The sequence below is a fragment of the Lottia gigantea genome (assembly GCF_000327385.1).
Source record: "Lottia gigantea unplaced genomic scaffold LOTGIsca_10, whole genome shotgun sequence".
In the NCBI taxonomy this organism is placed as follows: Eukaryota; Metazoa; Mollusca; class Gastropoda; family Lottiidae; genus Lottia; species Lottia gigantea.
The window spans coordinates 2,170,694-2,190,403 of record NW_008706747.1 but is presented as its reverse complement, the minus strand read 5'-3'; the positions used below and the strand labels follow the sequence as shown (position 1 = coordinate 2,190,403).

The following is a 19,710-nucleotide window of genomic DNA, read 5'->3' as shown; positions in this document are numbered from 1 at the left end:
ACCAATTTATGCCTCGATTCGGACAATAAATAAAAATTTCGCTTTTGTCTGTAGCAACTTATTTGGTTACGTCCCCTGAATAATTTTCACCCTGGAAGATCGAGATCAAGAGTTAGTTCCCTTTGTAAATAAAGACGAAAATGAAAGTAGCGTTGATGTTCACTTGAATTTTGTTTATTTGTTTGTGAATTTATTCCTATTAAAATGACAGTGCACGTTGTGACGATTGTTTACAGTGGAAATAAACATTGTTTTCTGACGGTGGAGCAGAAACAGTCGTCTTCAGTCACCCGAGATGCCAGCGACCAGGTATTTCGAAATTTCTTTTTTTTTTTTCCTTTTTTTTCCCTGTTTTTTTCCCTTTTTTTTTTTGCAGTGGCTTCAATGCATTGATAATGAAACGAAACTGTGTAAGCTCTGACAGAAAGCCATGGCTACTTTTGCCCCTCTTCCCTTCTTCTGTAACAAAATGTTTGACTATTTCTAATAATTGATTTGTATATTACAGATTCCAGTATATAAATGTGAATATGATGATGGATGTTTGGGATATTTTAGTTTCAGTGGACATCAACCTTTATTAATCACGCAGGAAACGGTTCATCTGAATGGAGTCTTTGCTCAAAAACTCGGTATTAAGGATGATGAAGAGGTGAGAGCCCTTTTTCCATAACATTTCTTTAAAAAAGTCCAAGCTTTGGTAACTTTGTTAAGGGAACAGATGTGCCATTTTGAGGGGTTGATTTGAGTCTTGAAAATATGTAAATAGTCTTCAGAAGTACTCGAAATGTATGAAAATCACATAATTTCTTCGAAAATGTCTCCACCTAGGAATTTTCCTCACTATTTAGGGATAATTCAGGACACACATGGATTTGAAGTCTAAGATTTCGACAGTGAGCTGTGAACACTATTACTGATTAACTCAGCTAAAAAATTCCAGTTTCTGAGACTTAAAGTATGATTGATCAAAAAAAATGGCTCACCTGTCCTTTTAATATGAAGTTTTTTTTGTAGGTTGTGTTGCAACAGATTTCGTCAGTAATGTCCGCTACACAAATACAGGTGGAGCCACTTTCAACTGATGATTGGGAAATTGTCGTAAGTTTTTATTTCATAAGAATAACAGTCGAAATTTACAAACGCTTGATGCGTCACTAAAACTTGACCCCATGCAAATTGTCAAATTGTAAAGCTAGGCCCACTATTATCTAGCACAGAGCAGGAAGAGATGGTGGGCAATTCTTATTTGGTTTTAGGTTGAATAATGGCAATTGAAATTATACAAATTTTTTTGTAAATGAGCTCTCCTAAATACAAAGAGTACTTATTACAAAAAATGGCATGTGGAAGAGTTCAATAATGGAATTGAGGGATGTCAATAAGTTACTGGCACACTATTTCCAACTTTGATAGGAATACAAATATTTACTAAGTATTTTGTTTTTAGCTATGTGATATTGATTTAATTGTACATAAACCTGATGCTGAATTATCATTCTTTATAGAGATTTGTCTAGAATCTGACAATGTTAGAATAAACCTTGGAAAAATTCTTTATGAAATAAGGAATTTTTTTTTTATATACAGGAATCAAATGCAGCAGCAATAGAAAACCGTCTTTTAGATCAAGTACGAGTAGTCTGGGTTGGTCAAGTCTTACCAGTCTGGGTGGCCAAGTCTCTCTGTTTATTCATTCGTGTAGGTAAGTAGGTTTAGAAAGAAAGAACTATTCTTAAAAAAAGAATAACAACTTAGGTTCTTTCTCCCAGCTGGTCCTAGGCCAAACCTCTTGGCATTGATCTTTCCTGGATTATCCTTTCCCATTGGGTCAACAGGAAAATGTCTTTTGCATAGGTTAGTGATGTCGAGTTGACAAACTTAAATACCAACATCATAAGCTAAGTGGAATGCACAGCGTGATGCCAAGTTGACAAAGCCAATCCCAGAAAGGCATATGTTCGAATTTTTTCTCTTTTTGCAGAAAAAATCAATCCTGAAAGTGAATGTCTTATTTTAACCAACGATACAGAAGTGATTGTTTCACCAAAAGTTTTGGACTCGAGCCAAGGAAAGACAAGTTTTAGCCGCCATGTTCCTAGTCGTAGCCATAGCAACCCTGATTTAAAATCTCTCGATACTCTTTCACCTCCTGAAAATTCACCAGAACGCCTTTCTGCAGGAAGTTCTGGTTCTTCCCGCTCAAAATCACCGTTGCCTAGGAGACGATCCAGTGGTAACCGAACGACCAGACACAAATCTAATGCCAGTGATAGTGAGTTACATCAAAAACGGAATCGATTACGAAGACAGTCGTCATTGGTGGAGAAAATGATTGGATTTAATTGGTTGAATAAATGGATTTCTTCTTACATTCACCAAGATGCTTCTATTGAGACTTGTGATTCTGAGCAATTTGTGATTGAAGAAAAACATTTCGTGTTTCGTGTTCAACCATTGAAATTCGAATGTGACCCTGAAGAAATTAACATGTTTATATTAGAAGAGCCGTTGCCAAGGTATATGATACCAGACACCAAAAGTCTGGATTTAACTGCTTTGGAGCAGACACCAACTTCATCTGAATTACCTCCCTTAGAACTGTTTCAACCTTCCATTATTTTTGTGAATTATAAAGACATTTCTAAATTTCTTGGCTGCGCTGCTGTTAAAGGGATTCCATCTGTTTTTTACGCAGAAATTAAAAAGCTGCCGTCTCCAAAAGAAGTTGGGGAGCAGACGAAAAATGGGTTGGTTGCGACTAGTCCAGAACCAGGTTTAAAAAAAATGTCACCTAAAAAAAAAGAAATTAAAGAAGAGGGAAGTGAACTCTGTCCAATCGTCAGAGTCGTTACTATAAATAAATCAACAGATTTGACAGAGGAAAGATGGCAGCCATGTGCAGAGCGAGTTTTAAGCGAGCAGGGTATTTTGAGAGGCCATGCTTTAGTGCCTGATTTATTGCGGCGTCTGCTAAAACTTGATGTGACTGGAAGAATGTGGCTACAAACTGTCAAGAAACCTCCAATGAAAGCTGAAAGTCTGCAGATTTATCTTCTGTCTGTAGTGGTAAGATTGATACTATACACTTTATGATTCGATTCTCAAAATGACCTTTTGACCTAACTCGATGATGTCGGCTTTAATCTATAAAAGTTCTACCCTTTCCAGTACTGGCACTTTGTGACAAGGTGTTTATCAGGTAAGGTCCAAAGGCTAATTTGACAATCATTCAAGAGGGCTGATCCTAAAGTGGCTATATTTTTTTCAAAATACGGAACGAATAGGTCTAATTTTAATTAAGAGTCGCACAAATCGTAACATTTGTTTTTCTTATTTTCAGCCCAGAAGAGTGAATGATAGTATTATTATAAGTGCATTTAGAAAGTTTATACAGATCATAACAGTTGACCATCCCATGGTTGTCTACCCTGGCTTACTCGTTAGATACATGATCTTTCATGGTACAAACTATTTTTGAAAGGGACACGTTTGCCAATCAGTACAACCAATCGTACCTTAGTCTCAGAAACAGAATTTTTTAGCTAAGCCAATCAGTAATAGTGTTCGCAGCTCGTCGAAATTTGAGCCTTCAAATCCATGTGTGTACGGAATTATCTGCGTTTGACAGTTAAAATGAGGACTCGTCGTTTCTTGAGACTCTGCCACGTATAGAAATAGAAAAGTGAAATTTCTAGTTTCGTTCTAAATATATTTGAAGAGATTATGCAATTTCGTGCAGATCTAGTACTTTATGTTATGTTTTTCTATTATAGGCTTACATGTAGAAGTGCAAATAGTTTTTACAGAGGTGGCAAATAGCCACAGCCATCAGCATAAATACATCTTACTTAATGCTGATACTATAAATAGCATGACCTTGACCTTGGAGAGGTCCGTCACGGATGAGGCTATGGGAGTTGTCTGCCCCATGGTCTTATATACCCAAGTTGCTGATTTTGATCCTGTTGCACCGAATGTTAGGCTACAAAATTTAGGGTAAGTTTGGAAGTTTACTGAGTTTACATAAAGCAAAATTTTAGCTGGTTTCATGGAATCCTTCATCCCCCTGTAGTTTACAAAATTTTTCACAGCCACAGCTTTCGAGGTTCGGCCTGATATTGGATTTTAACCCCCATTTCCCAACTGACTAGCTCACCTTACATTTTACTTTTAGTGCTGTGGATGAGTTAGCAAAAATTGGAATCCACCATCTTGAAACTTGTCTGCTACATCGACCATTAGCAGAAGATATCTTCTCTTCCTGTTTGGGATTGAATCATGGGATATTGTTGATATCTGGACCAAGAGGAAGTGGGAAGACATCGTTGGCAAGGGCTTTGCTGCGACGTATGGCTGAAATACCAAATATGGTGTTCACAAAAGACATAGATTGTAAACCTCTCAGAGGTATGTTGTTTGAGGTTTTTAGATGCATACAAGGTAGAGTGTTGTGGGATGATCAGGTACCAGGAAAAACAATAGGGTGTAAAACTCCATTTCTTTTGAAAAGAATAGAGCACTAGGATATAAATCCCCATTTAATTTAATTCCAATACTTTTCTCGTAGATTTTCCTGACCAGAAAATGGGGATGTAATACTCCATTTCATTTCAAATTTTTCCAATTTATAGGTAAAAGGGTAGACAACATACAGAAGATTATGGAATCAGTTTTTGATGAAGCAGCGTGGCGCCAACCGTCAGTGGTGCTGTTAGAAGACCTCCATATTATTGCTGGTGCTGCTACCAGTCCTGATGCAGAGGTGACTGGGGAGGCTCTATATGCTGCCAGAGTGGCTGAAGGTAGGCTTGATATATACCGTACATTTGCATGTATAATGCGCATATTATGCCCTTATTTTTTTTGGATTTAATAGTATGTCACAGTTCAAGGCCCTACAATTTTTGAAAATTTTTGGCTTATACTTTCTCCATTCATTCATTTTTCATTTTGTTTTCTTTTTGTTTGTAGTTATCACCAGTATAGTAAAATACCAAATTAAAAACAATGCTCGCATAGGTGTCATAGCAACCAGTACATCCCAGAATTCCCTGAACCCTACACTAGTGACATCTAGAGGCATCCATTTTATACAGGAAGTCATCTGCATCAAACCACCAAATAAGGTACTGTATGGTCGATCTTCATCAGGTGGTACAATTTAAAACAATCAGAGCCATACACTTTTTTAGTACCATCTGAACATGATTGGCAAATAAAAAAATCAACAGCCTTGAGCTCTTATCAGACATGACTGGTAAATACAGCAAAATCAAACAGCCTAGAGCTCATGTCAGACATGATTGGCAACTACATCCAAATCAGTAATTTTCATCAGACATGTCTGGCAAGTTGAACTAATCAACATCCCTTTTATATTTTATAGAAACAAAGAAAGGTGTTGCTGACTAAGATGTTAGAAGGGAAAGATAACTTGTCTAAAACGAACATCAAGAAACTGGATTTGGACACTATAGTCAATAGAACAGAGGGGTTCGTAGCCCGTGACTTAGAGAATGTCATCGACCGAGCAATTCATGCTAAATACTTGGTTGACTGGAGTGGTAGGTCAAAACCTGTTGAATTTCTTTTAGATTTAATATGAATTGCTTTTTAAGAAAATCCAAAATATTTTCATCATCTGTTTGAAATCTCTTAATGCAAGAAGCAGTCGAAAGTTGCATACAAATGGTGTAGTGAGTCAGTGACCAATTGCAGAGTGGCTTCAAGTGTTCAAAGTAGATGGTCGAAGATGCTTAACTCTAGCTTCTTTTCATGAAACTTAAATAGTCAAAATTGATAGTTTTCTAAAATTACTTGACCCATAATGCCAAAGTTGTTAAGTTCGACATCAGAAAGGTACAAATCGAAGCCATAAATGTACTTAAATACACATACAAAAATCATGATAATCTCCCCAATTTATCATATATTTCACATCTTGAGCTTTTCTATCTTCCAGCGTGTAGAAGTGGAGAGCTACAACTGACAGATGACGAGTTTTACGTGGCTCTAGAAGGTTTTAAACCAGTTAGTTTCCGTAATGTACCACTCCATACTGCTGAAGATCTTGGCTGGCGTGATGTCGGAGGTCTACAGGACACTAAAGATATCCTCGTGGAAACTTTACAGTGGCCTTCCAAGGTGAGACTAACTAAAGCATTTTTTGTTTATCAGCATTTGTACTGAGGTAGATAGGAGAGAGTTGCTGCATTGGATGGCTACAGGAAACCAAGACTGTTTTGATGGGAAACTCTTTAGTGATTCTCTTTTTTGAGGTCAGATTTAGTAATGACTACAGACCTTTAGTTTATAATGGGTTTTTCAACATCCACTTCCTGTATAGTGTTCACATACCTACTTATGCTTATCAATATCACTTATTTCAGTATCCAGACCTGTTTGCTAGCTGTCCACTAAGACTGCGATCTGGCTTGTGGTCCAACAGACACTATTGAATTAGGGTTTTTTAACTCCCTGTTTCTTTTAAAGTGTCCACATCATTGCTAGTTTGACTAGAAATCTATCTAGAGTGTCCACATACCTTCTACTAATGCTTATCAATATTATTGTTTTCAGTATCCAGACCTGTTTGCGAACTGTCCACTACGTCTGCGAAGTGGATTGTTATTATATGGTCCACCAGGCACCGGAAAGACTCTGATAGCTGGGGTAGTTGCGAAAGAATGTGGCTTGAATTTCATCAGCATTAAGGTAGGTGATTACAGGCAGCATTGTCATCTATTCACCAAAACATCTTTGGCCCCTTTTTAAATGTTAAACTTCACACATGTCCTAATGCATGTTGAACTTCTTAATTTACGATGCCATGTTGCCAGGAATGAATTGGTGCTGGGGCTCAGATTTTATACTCCGAAAATCTGAAGAATTAAATGCCCTGAGAACTCATTTCTGACAATTTTGAGGTGCAAAAAACGTATAAAAATCTATATCTTTTTGATTTTGTACAAGACACTGTAAATGAATCAATCTCTGCTGAACTGAACAAGGTTTTGCTGGGGCTTAATTCTCACTTGCTGTGGCCAGGCCTGGCCCCCACGGGCCCCACCCTAACGACAGGGCTGGGGTAAGTGGGGTTTCATTGCACCATGTAAACTTTCATGTATGCTTGGATATATTTTGAAATCTTTATGCTACTATACTGCAGTCTCTCAAATGGTCGCAATTCTAGACAAGGCATAAAAATCATGCAGTTTTTTCTGGACTTCTTCTAGAATATTGATCATGAATTTTTCAAATGTTTCGATTATTTTTGATAGGGACCTGAAGTTTTAAGTAAATATATTGGAGCCAGTGAGCAAGCTGTAAGAGATCTCTTTATCAGGCAAGTGTTCAAAAATGAAATCTGTTCAATCGTATACTGTATATTTCTGACTATAATGCGCACTTTTATAACGCGCATTTACTTTCACAGTATGAAAAGCCTGTTTTACTTTGTATGCTGTTGGTGTGGAAAATCCCATAGATACCAAAACTTTTAGAGAGTAGGTTATGTTTCTCTCATTGTACACTTCCCACAGTAGGTCTAGTTAAGTGCAGAGCATGAAATATGTGCTCAGTTTGCTAACATATGTATAAATTTCAATATTTGTTACAGAGCTCAATCAGCCAAACCATGTATTTTGTTTTTTGATGAGTTTGATTCTATGGCTCCAAGGTAAGAGTAATTAAAGAAATATTATACCTTTAACACAATATAAATATATACCATATATTTGCTAGTATTATGCGCAGTTTTTCAAACTAAAAAGTGCCTGTGAACTTGAGGGTTGGCATTACTAACAGTGAGAAAAATATCTATGCATACATGTTAAACATTATTACTTTCATAGGCTTCTATCATAAACAAGATTCATTTTGGATCTAGAATATTAATAAAAGTGGAAACAGAATACGGTCAGCCCCCCTCAGAAAAATCAAAATAAGTTCAATTTAGCTGAAGTTGAATATTATTTAGTATAAAGTTATTTTGTAGGCGTGGTCATGATAATACCGGTGTCACAGATAGAGTTGTCAATCAGTTACTAACTCAGTTAGATGGTGTCGAGGGCCTCGATGGTACGTCCCATTTCTTACCTTGGTCAACACTTTAGATTACGAACATAGTTTTTCAGTCTTGAAATATTGGAGGGAGCAGAGTGCATCTCCCTGAAACCAAGTTTTATTTCATTTTCTTAGTTGATTTCTTTGGTTACTGCTCTGTCACCTACAGATTCCTTTTGGCTCATGACTGCCTTAAATTTGAGTCAAGTTTACATACTGTCTACTATAGATATCATCAGTGATGACAAGGCCCTGTGATAGTTGATGATATTATGTATATTTGTTTCTAGCTGTAGCTGATTTTTGTAGTGGCTTCAACTTCACTCAAGGCCCTGTGATAATTTATGCTATTGTGTATATTTGTGTCTAGATATTGTGTATTTTGTATGTTAAACGAACAAGGCCCTGTGATAGTTGTAACTATTGTGTATATTTATTTCTAGGTGTATATGTATTAGCTGCTACTAGTCGTCCTGATTTAATAGATGGTGCCTTACTTAGACCAGGTCGGATTGATAAATGTCTCCATTGTGGACTCCCTACAGAGGTAAGATGGCATTTCACTAGCTGGTCAGTAATTAATGTCAGAGGGGCTGACATGAAAAAAGTGTCTTGTAGTTCTGGCAAGACAATAAACCGAGGCCCTGTGTGCTTCAGGCTGTCGTAGTTTAATATCCCTCGTCAGTCGGAAATTGAAAGAGAGTATTTTTATGGTGCTGTCCTGGAAAAATTTCCTCATTGCACACTGCATAGCACTTCCCATCTCCATTAGCCTTATCAGTTACAGAAAATAGGATGTAAAAATCCATTTCATTTCATTTGCCAGATTTTCCTTTTTTTTTTCTTCAGATTGAAAGAAAAGAAATCCTAGAAGCTTTGACTTATAAAATGCATTTTAACAGAGATGTAGATTTGGGAGAAATTGCAGACAAGTCGGAACATTTCAGCGGTGCCGATCTGAAAGCGGTGCTGTACAACGCTCAGTTGGAAGCGATCCACGAATCCACAGGGTTCAATTTAAAAGACTCTTTCAGCAGCCGTGTGGTCAAAAAGCGGAGCTCTGTAGACAAACCTGTCCTTTCTGATGAGGCCAAATCAGTCATCAAGACTTTCAAAGAAGGTAATTTTGAAATCCAACCCGTCGAATCGGACAAAGACACAATACGAAGAACCGTTTCCATGGAGGGCAAGATGGGAGACACCAAGCCTGAACGACCAATGAGTTTCCATGGTGAAGATTCCATACAGCTGGTGTGCACTAAACCAAAAACGGTTGCCGTGATACCAAGGCTTGATGAAGGATTTAAGGAACTCTCCAATGAGGAGGAAGAAAACTACCTGACGTTGGTATGTCATTTTGAATTATTTTGAAAATATTGTTGGAGATACGCATTAAAGAAGGAGAAAATGGAGACAAATGTTGTTAAGCTAGAGTCAAAAAAACTATATGCATTTACACTTACATATTGATGAAAAATATTGGCCAGCTAGAGTGTGAAAAACTACCTCCATTCTTGGAAAAATCTTTTAATGATCATTGATACATTGGTAAAGACTGTAGCAGTTTGAAGCTAGATAGCTTATTCAAAAACGTTTGTTTTGCATTTATGCTCATGTGAAACCAATTCTGTTTTGCTGTGTGCATCTCTTGCTACAGTTTTGTTTGTATTCTGCTACCACTGTATTGCTTGTAACATACTAGAGCTTTGTTCTTCAGTTAAAAGTAGCAAAGAAACAGGTAGAAGTTATTTGTAGTCTGAAAACTAATATTTATAACAAGAGTTGTTTCCCTTACACCACAATAATAGTGTGTCCCTTTTCTAATCTCTTTACCCCACATTCCCTGGAGAGCTTAGAGGCAATTTAAATAAAAACTGTCTAATTTAATAACTTAAATAAACAATATAATTCCATAATCATTCTCTAGTACATAAACTAGAAATTTTGTTTAAAAATCAAAAATAATCATATAAACTGCCAAAAATTTATAGAATCGAATGCAGCATTTTCTTTATCACTAAAATTTTAACCCTAGTAGCTTCAACTATCTTTTTCTTACGTCACAATGTTTGGGCTTTTTTGCACCGTTCTGATTTTTTAAAGCTTTTTTGATGATTATTGCTGCAGAACGTCGCTTTGGATAGAGTTTTTATGTCATATCCAAATAGTGAGAACTTGGACCTAATTCAGTACGATTTAATTTTAATTTTGATCTAACAGAATTTTTCATAAACAGACATTTAAGCTGTCTAAAGTCTAGAGCAGTAAGCATCAAGTAGTAAAATGCTATTGAAAATACTGCAAGAATAAAAATTAGAGCTCTGGCCAGACATGACTGGCCAATATAACCAATCGATAGACCCTTTCAAAGTACATTCATGCTTTTTCATCAGATTAATTGAATATTCTTTTGTCGCGGCCACAAGAATGATATCCCCTCATTCAATGAAAAAGAAAAGGAAATACAAGGGAGGGCATTATTAATATGAAATTGTTGCTAAATTAATCAGGAAAAATTGGAAACCAAGATTGCCAAGTGCACCCAGACCTAATTTTTAATAATCTGGTCATGACATTTTAAGCCAAAAGACTTGATAATCAAGATCACGACCAAAATGGCCTCTTAATTCTTTAAACTTTGAATTGTTGTTGTCAAAGACATCCAGACATTATTTGTGATATTCTCAGCATGACATTTTTAAGCCTAAAGACTTGATAATCAAGAATTCTTTCAACTGTGAGACTATTTTTTGTCACAGACATCCAGACGTAATTTTTGGTTATCTCAGTTGATGTTTTTAAGCCAAATGACCTGATAATCATAAATATGACCGGATCGCCCTCCGAATTCTTTCAACTATAACTTTTTGATGTTACAAACATCTTGTCTTGACATCCAGACTTAATTTTTAATAATCTCGGTAAAGGTTTTTAAGCTGAAAGACCTGAAAATCAAGACTATGACCAGATTGGCCTGGTTAATCTTTTTATCAGTTGGCATTGTGAAATCTGACGGAATTTCATGGCTTCTAATTCTGGCGCTATTGATCCTGATTATGAGTATTGTCCTGTTTTCTATGGCATCTCCTTTTTGATTCCAGACAGCACCGTTTCATCTTTTCATTTCCTTTCACCCTTTTCATTAACTGCGTCTTTGGTTGCCGATTACAAGTCCAAAAGTTCGTGACCTTATTTGGGAAGTGTCGGAATAGATTATAGACTCCATCTATTTGATATTTTTGATTAAATTAATGGAGAAAGTAAGTCTTGTCTTTTGTATTTTAATCGTAAAAGAGCCAAAATTTGAAAATTGTGGGAGGGGGTCTAAAGTTTATTTGGGGCGTTAATTGGGGGTAATTTATTTTTAGATGACTTCGATTTTTATGGTTGGGGAGGTGTCTAAGAGGAGCAAATTTTTTGCGTTTTTTGGAATAATTATTTGGGATATGGCCTACCTGTATTCAGATGGCAGGTACATAAGGGCAAATATATTTAGCAGATTTGGATTCGCGTAGCTTAATTCAGGCTTTTTTTTCACATTAACTGCAGCAAAAGCCTTTGTTTTTATGATTTTCCAATGAAATATTGATTCCTGATTTTGAAATTCCATTTTCCATATTTCAACATCAAAACAGGTTTTTTCTATTTGCCTGAAAGTTTTTGCAGGTGTCTGGGATTCTTTGCACTGACTTGATATCGTCACAAGAAACATCTTAAAATCATTTTTTATGTAGAATATCTCTGAATATAAAAAAAAATGATTAAAATTGATAGTTTGAATTGCATTTATCAAAAAAAAAAAAAAAATAATAAAAAAAAATCAGGTGAAAAACATTTTTTTTACTGCTGAAGTCTTTGAGTCTAACCAGGAAGTTGTTATTTTTTTTAAATGATGACAAATAGAAGCCATAAATTCTGGATAAGCTGTAAGCTTCTTTCAGCATTCCTTGTTTATTAGTTTGTCTTTAAGGGATACATTCGTTGAAATATTATAAGATTTGATAGATGGTTATAGCTGAAACCGAAAGTAGTAGTAGGCTACAGTTGCAAATATTTAAAGGGGGGCTCAACTATACAAGTCATTTAAGTCGTTTAAATTTATCAGCTACCACCCCACCCCCCCTCCCCCCTAGCTACGGGCTCGCTATCACAATAAATGCTACAGTATCTAGAAGCATTTGTGATAATTTTGTCAAAAAATGCTATTAATAGTGGAATAGCTAGACCTACAGACGTCTGTATTGGAATGGTGCAAATCTATCATTCCAATGTCCTTGATACACATTAAAGATTAGAAGACCTATTTAAGGCAAATAATTTCCATCCACAATCCCTTTAATAGAATGGATGGTTTCAGTGTCTCCGTTACCTATAAAAAGTTAAGAGAACCCTTTACAATCCCTTTAAGGCAAAAATTGGATGACAGTATCCCTTGTATATTAAATCTTTGGTGGACAATATTGACTATTTCCACATTGTGTTGGAGTTGTAGAGATTTGTTAAGGCCTATCAATGTTAGACATCTCTTAATTTCCCTCGAATAAAGCCATGAAAGACCTAATCCACGAACTCTTATCTCCCTAATATTCACTTTTAAATCTTCAGTTATGAAGAGTTCCGACTAGAAAATCGCGAGCTATATTACATGCCTCCTTAAATCTGTTATTAACTGCGAACCTATTCTAATTTTTCCGCTGGACTATTATATTCACTGCGGATCTTCTATTGAAGTACGATTATTGCCGATTTTAAAGAACTCTTCTGTTTTATTAAGAGCGATACTTGCGATACATTTATCCAGAAACGTAACCTCGGGCAACAGCTTTTTCAGACTCTATTCCAATTGTTGAAGAGTTCATATCAATTTGAAAAACAAAGCAAAAGTAGAGTTCCCAATGAGAAATATTCAATTTAGAACACCTGTTTTGAAACTAATACGACAAAATTCCTACGCTGAAAACTTTTTAACGTCAAAATCTATTGATGACAAATAATTCCAATTTCGGCCCATGAAAAGAATAGTAATTGGTGAAAATCACGAAAGATATTTGAAGGAGATTATCGATAACGCAATTTAAGAAAGTGAAAAGATCTGAATGAGATTTTTTTGTCGTCAATTCCGAGCCCAAGGGCATGCTTTTGTATCAGTTCTTCCCCCACTTATCTGAGTTTGTCCTGTCTTCAGAAATTACAAAATGGCTCTTAGTCTTCCATTAAAAAGGCTTTTAGTGGACTTTGTTCTGGCAGACAAAAAAGATTCTATATTTGTTGAAATCAATTAGCATTTATTTTCGAGTGAGATATCGTAACTTTTTTTTATTGATAATACCAATGATACCAAATTTTGTCCTCAAATAGTAGAATTTCAACATTCCCAACTTTTATATTTTTTATCATTGAGTTCTTAATAGCCTGGCGCTGTGAGTCCCGATTGAAAATCCCAACCCTAAACAAAGCTGATATTGAAAATTATCAGCTGATTTTGATATACTAACAATCTGAAGTAGAGAGTATTTAGTGGCGGGGTCAGGCACAGGAAACCTGGGGTACAAATACTGGGCAGACTGACTTAAAGCAGGTGCAAATGTCAAGGTTGAATTTTTGGATGCAGATGTGTTTTAGAAGCACCACGGGAGTAAACATCATGTGAAAGGTTTACGGGTGTTCTCCATCAAGAAATATTTCGGTGGGAGAGGGCATTTTGACCAAATTTGGTTTGGTGCACAGTTGACTACAACTCCTAAACACTTAATAGTTATGATTTCTTCTTGAATTTCAGGTACGTGAGATCACCAGAAGAAATGACGTAATGAAACATGCGAAACCAGAACGGAGAGAGTCGGTACACGCTGGTCGTCAGTCGTCCATGATACAGGTCAATCAAGGTCATCTTCTCAAGGCCGTTAGTGGCATGAGACCCTCTGTATCCGAGGAGGAAAGACGAAAGTATCAACATATGTAAGTTTTTAATTTGTTCAGATATTTTGAAAGAATTTAAAATAGATTTCATTCAATAATTGAAAGTAACCTTTTCAGTTTCCATATTTCTTTAAATATTTCCATATTTCATTAAATATTTCCATATTTCATTAAATATTTCTATATTTCTTTTAATATTTCCATATTTCATTAAATATTTCTATAATTCTTTGATATTTCCATATTTCATTAAATATTTCTTTTAATATTTCCATATTTCATTAAATATTTCTATATTTCTTTTAATATTTCCATATTTCATTAAATATTTCTATATTTCATTAAATATTTCCATATTTCTTGGAATATTTCCATATTTCATTAAATATTTCCATATTTTCTTGGAATATTTCCATGTTTCATTAAATATTTCTTTTAATATTCCCATATTTCATTAAATATTTCTATAATTCTTTGATATTTCCATATTTCATTAAATATTTCCATATTTCATTAAATATTTCTATAATTCTTTGATATTTCCATATTTCATTAAATATTTCCATATTTCATTAAATATTTCTATAATTCTCTAAAAAAAAATAATTTATATTTCAATATTTCCGTTTTTATTTGAACAGTATTTCATTTAATTGAATATAATCATATTTCCTTGAATATTTCCATAATTCTTTATGGGATATTTCAATATTTCATTAAATGCAATAAAAGATACAGTAACAACCAACACCATTTCTAATCGAACCTTACATGAATGAGTTGTATGTAGAGTGTGACTTTGGGGAAAAACTGAAAAACCAGAGAACTGTTCAATCTATACAAGAGTGTTAAAAAAGTTATTTTGTTTCATTAGTGTCAGTGATAGTGTTAAATAACACCGTGACAATTTGTTAGTTTATTTATAGATTAGAACCTTCTCACATGACAACATTGTCAATCAACTGTGGTTTGGTTTCCAGGTCTCTATGGTTCCAATTGGTGATTCTAAGGCATGATGACCAAGTCTTTAAGATTCCAATTTGTTGATCAACAGCGACGAGAAGGCTTGATTTTTATGTCTTTAGGCTTCCAATAAGGTGATCAACAACAGGGTGTAGGCTTGATTACTAAGTCTTTGAGGTTCCAATATACATGTAGCGATCTTCAGATCAAAGTAGGCAGTGTGCAATAAGCACAGTTTTGTCAGGCCAGCTGCATTAATCTACTCTTTTTCGATTTCCAACTGTCGTGGAATCATTAAGTGCACAGTCTGTAGCACATGGGGGTCCCATTCTTTTGTCCCATCCTAACGACTAAGGACTATTTCTGCATCACTGACATGGGATAGCTAGGTTGAAAAATCCAAATGTGCTATGCCATGTGGGGATTGAACCCTGAACCTTCAGGTCATCGAAAAAAATTCAAGCAACCAGGGCTCCCTACTACCAAAGGTAGAGAAAGTCTTGATAAAGCTGCCTGGATGTAAATAAATGTCAGAAATAGTATATCCATATATCTTGTGCTTCTTTAAGTATATATATATAGTAATATTACGTTCCCAGAAAAAGCATGCGGATATCGGGGTTTCCGGATTATCGGCAACCGGATAAACGCGGCTCAACTGTTGCTTTCCAGATTCAATGTAGTTCAATTTGTACTATACGTATCTCAGGTATTTCAGATTTAACCTGTGTCTATTCATGGAATGTTGAACTGAACTTGTCTAGCGGTTGTCATCTAATTATATATTCAAATCAAGCCATGACACCTGGCTAACTATACCTACACAGTTGTACATAGTCTGAAACTGTCTGCCCTTCTCTAGCTTCTAATAATTACTGCTTACTGTTGATGTCAGATGATAACCGTATAATTGCGAATATTGTGCGCATGTATAACGCACCCCCTATGTAGGAAAATTTGATTTTTAACATCTCAACCCCTCTGACTTGCATCATTGACAATGGAAAACTGAGTTGAAAAAAAGCTTCTATGCATGCCTTGATTGGACTCTAGATCCCGAGGCTTGGTTATTGAGCAAGCATTTAACAATGGTCGTTATGTTGAAAGATATGACTAGTTAACGTCCACTTCCAGCTGATATCGCAGACGACGTTGGAAGTTGTTGGTAGTAGGATCAATTGGATGTTTCCTTACTTTTGGTTTGGCAATTGAGAAATCTTCAGATCTGGTCTGGTCGGATTGCATGATGGTGACACTCGGCCCTTGGTAGTTTGGCGCGAGTTACTCAATCTTCTTCATTCTCCCAGAACGTGCGATCATTCATTAGAAATGGAATGGACACACAAGCGGGGGTACCAACAATTTATGACTCATAATCATGGAAATTTTTGAATGGTTGTCGTTGGTTCAACAACTGGTCAGACAGTTTAGGACTAAGTTGTGGGTAAACAGGTACGCTTGTCACCTTGGTCCAGGTATAAACCTCCTCCCATAATACTGGCATTTATCAGCCAACAGTTAACTCTCACAGCTTATTTAAATCGGCTTAACACCTCATAGCCTGGCTAATCTCTCACATAGTCAAAGTTGTGACCCTTTTATTCTCGGTGCCCTGTGATGAATGAATGAATAGTTGATAAGCAAATACTGGGTTATATACCATTCACTATTATATTCATAGGGATTTAAGGAATCAGTACAAAGTCCTAGCCCTTGTATTTTCGATGCCCTGTGATGAATGTATGAACAATTGGTTAACAGTAACCAACGGTGTTATCTCCTGAAAACACACACGAATTTGATGGGCATCATGGGGAATCTTTTGGTTCCCTTATTCCAATGGGGATGTTGGATGGTGTCAATCTTATTCCTCGGCTCTGACAGTGGCGGAGGCAGGTTTACGTCCGAGGGGAAAGGGGGGGGGGGGGTGGAATATCTGAGGTTGCCTGAATTTCTATGCTAGAGATTTTTGCCCGAAAAATATGTAAGATAGATGAAAATAAACAAGGTACAGTATCCGTTTCGATGTACAGTGTTGGATTATCAATACAATAGAAAGGAAGCCGGTCGTTTCTGCAACGTGTTCGGACCAGTAAAATAAACGAAGCCCATCATGTCGGCATGGTGTCGGCATCCGTAACTCATGCATTCGCTTGTTCTATTTCAGTTACCTCAATAATCCTGCATCAGAAGACCTTATTTATGCCCACTTGTATTGATTTGAAGCCAATAAAATACAGCTCTCGCTCTTTTTTTCAGATACGACACGTTTACATCTGCAAGAACTGGTCATTTTAGTCCGGGAATAAAGACGGCTGGCAAGAAGGCTACATTGGCGTGAAGACTCATTGGAGACTCGGCTTATAGGACCAAGGGGGTTGAACACCGAATCAGTGCAAGAGGATTAACACAAAAGAAACGCGACTTATTGTGGACATATTTTTTCAACGTTTTTTGATAATGTATAACCAAATGTGCTTTCAAAAAGTTTGATTTAAAGTTACATGGCCAAACATAGCTCTTGGTATAAGAGTTCAAATAATCGGACTAATTTCGACAAAGATAGAACCAAATGAAGTTCACGAGACAAGTAGGCCTAATACTACCTCTTCTGACTTAAATGGAAAAAAAAAACAAATAGAATTCAAAAAAAACAAAAACCCATATATTCTTGGACGCTGGGATAAATGATTTTGTATCAATTACTATATATATGATGCTGGTAGAGGGCACATTTGAGAATTATCAAATGTGAAAATCTTTAAACTAAAGAAATTTCACGATACAAGGATTACTCCCTCTGCTGAAATTGACTGAACAATATTAACAAGAACTTATATAATGCTGAACACTAGGAAAAAAGATAAAGTCACATAACCCGTTGTTAAGAAGCACGCACTGTCCATTATACAATAATTTATATCGAAGGGTGTAATATTATTTGATTTGCATGTTGATTTTCGAATGTTTAAACTTTCAAGTGAATAATTAGACGGAAGAGTGCCTTTAAGTTTAAATGTGTTTGTTTCTATATTAATGTTATTGATTGAAAGCTAATTGTTTAAAATTATTTTTTATGATTTCATAAAGATCGCTATCTGATTAAAATTTAATATTAATTTCGTTTCGCTTTTTTTCGTTTATTTCCTGCGTGTTACTTTGCTCTGTTGAGTAACTCTTGTTAATTGAAATCAAATATACGAAACGAAAATTTGAATCATTGTTTTTAAGATTGTGAATTCTGTTAATGAATAGTGTGTTTGAAATTTCAAATAAATTCTTTGTTTTTGTTTTGTGTGTGATCATTTATTTACGCAAAGTCAAAGAATAAAACGTAAAAGTCAGTTCGTTTCATTGTACACGTGCACATCCGGATGCGAACAGTTCACTTTATTGTTAGGTAGTAATGAACATAATTAAGGTTTTGCATTTAGAGTATCACTTATGCTACTTCGAGATGTAGACTGCTCGTGTTGATGTTCTGAATCGTGTTAGAATGGATGTAATACACATGGTCGCTCAAAACGAACATGCCCCAAAATGCAAAATGGCAACGCCTCACCCAACTAAGCCGAAGCAAATGCATAACGATGGAACGAATGTGTGTAATTTGTAAACTTTCTTGAGAGCGTGAAAGATACCCTTTGTTTTGTGATAATCAAAGAGAAACAATAAGTGACCTACATATAACAAAATGCACGTGCATATAATGAGAAAGTTCATTTTTCAAATCCAATATGGCAGACATAAACATTATGTGAATGCGTGTAATCAGAGACGTTGTGAAGTGTATGGAATGCAAAGATGATATTCTTTTCAGCAAGGAAAATTGTCAGAGGGTAAGTTGAGTTTTTAGTTCAGAACATACACACACAACAACTAGTGCTGGACATATAAAGGTTCGCTCATTCAGTCTTGTATTCAAGGAAATGTCGTATATTACGTATATAATACTGTAAGCACTAGATAAATATAAAATATCAACTGAACTTCATATATACATGACATATAATACAAAAAACAATACTAATAATATACAATACGATACACTCAATATACAGTACACAAAATACACTAATCTACTTCATGTAGTTACCACATCTACAAAACAATAAATATACAATAGAATTAAAGGAACACTACAATATACAAATACACTCAATATACAATACACAAAATAGAATAATCTACATGTAGTTACCAAATGTAAAAAACAATTAATATACAAGAAAATTCAAGGTACAATACAATATACAAAATACGATACATGTAATTATCACTTACGTATATCCACCATGTTCAAGGAAGATAGTAATACAATACAATACACAAATACACTCAATATACAATACACAAAATTTAATAATTTAATTCTACATGCAGTTATCACTGAAGTGTATTCGCCATATTCAAGGAAGATAGTGAGGGCGGGATCGAAGAGATTACCAACTGAATACAAAATTGACTTAAAAATAATTGTCATTCTGGATAGGTGGCCACAGAATTTACAAACCAAACATACGGTGTTGAAGCTTTGTACTGTAAATAATGGCGATTTAACCCCCCTAAAACACAGGTGTTAAAGTCGCAAGTATTTCGGAATTTCAAATTTTCGAATTGCACTCAGTTGACTTAAATGAAAGGTAGGGATGGGGTGGGTCAAAATTTATAAACCTACCCTCTTTGCCCTTAGCTAGCTTGCAGTCACTTCCCTGCCCCATTAATAAATAAATAAATCAATAAATGAAAAAGTAGATAAAT

At 35.5% G+C, this 19,710-nt stretch overlaps 1 protein-coding gene across 1 annotated transcript; it reads left to right on the top strand.

Moving 5' to 3' along the window:
* Positions 1-4,181: 4,181 nt before the first annotated feature.
* On the top strand, positions 4,182-9,066 carry LOTGIDRAFT_62194 (hypothetical protein; the record flags this gene model as incomplete). The annotated part of the gene is made up of 11 exons (XM_009046159.1): positions 4,182-4,417; positions 4,642-4,805; positions 4,975-5,129; positions 5,390-5,564; positions 5,966-6,147; positions 6,583-6,717; positions 7,284-7,354; positions 7,622-7,681; positions 8,000-8,082; positions 8,511-8,614; positions 8,917-9,066. Coding segments are annotated over 11 exons (1,515 nt in total), but the record flags the coding sequence as incomplete, so codon positions are not given.
* Positions 9,067-19,710: the final 10,644 nt, after the last annotated feature.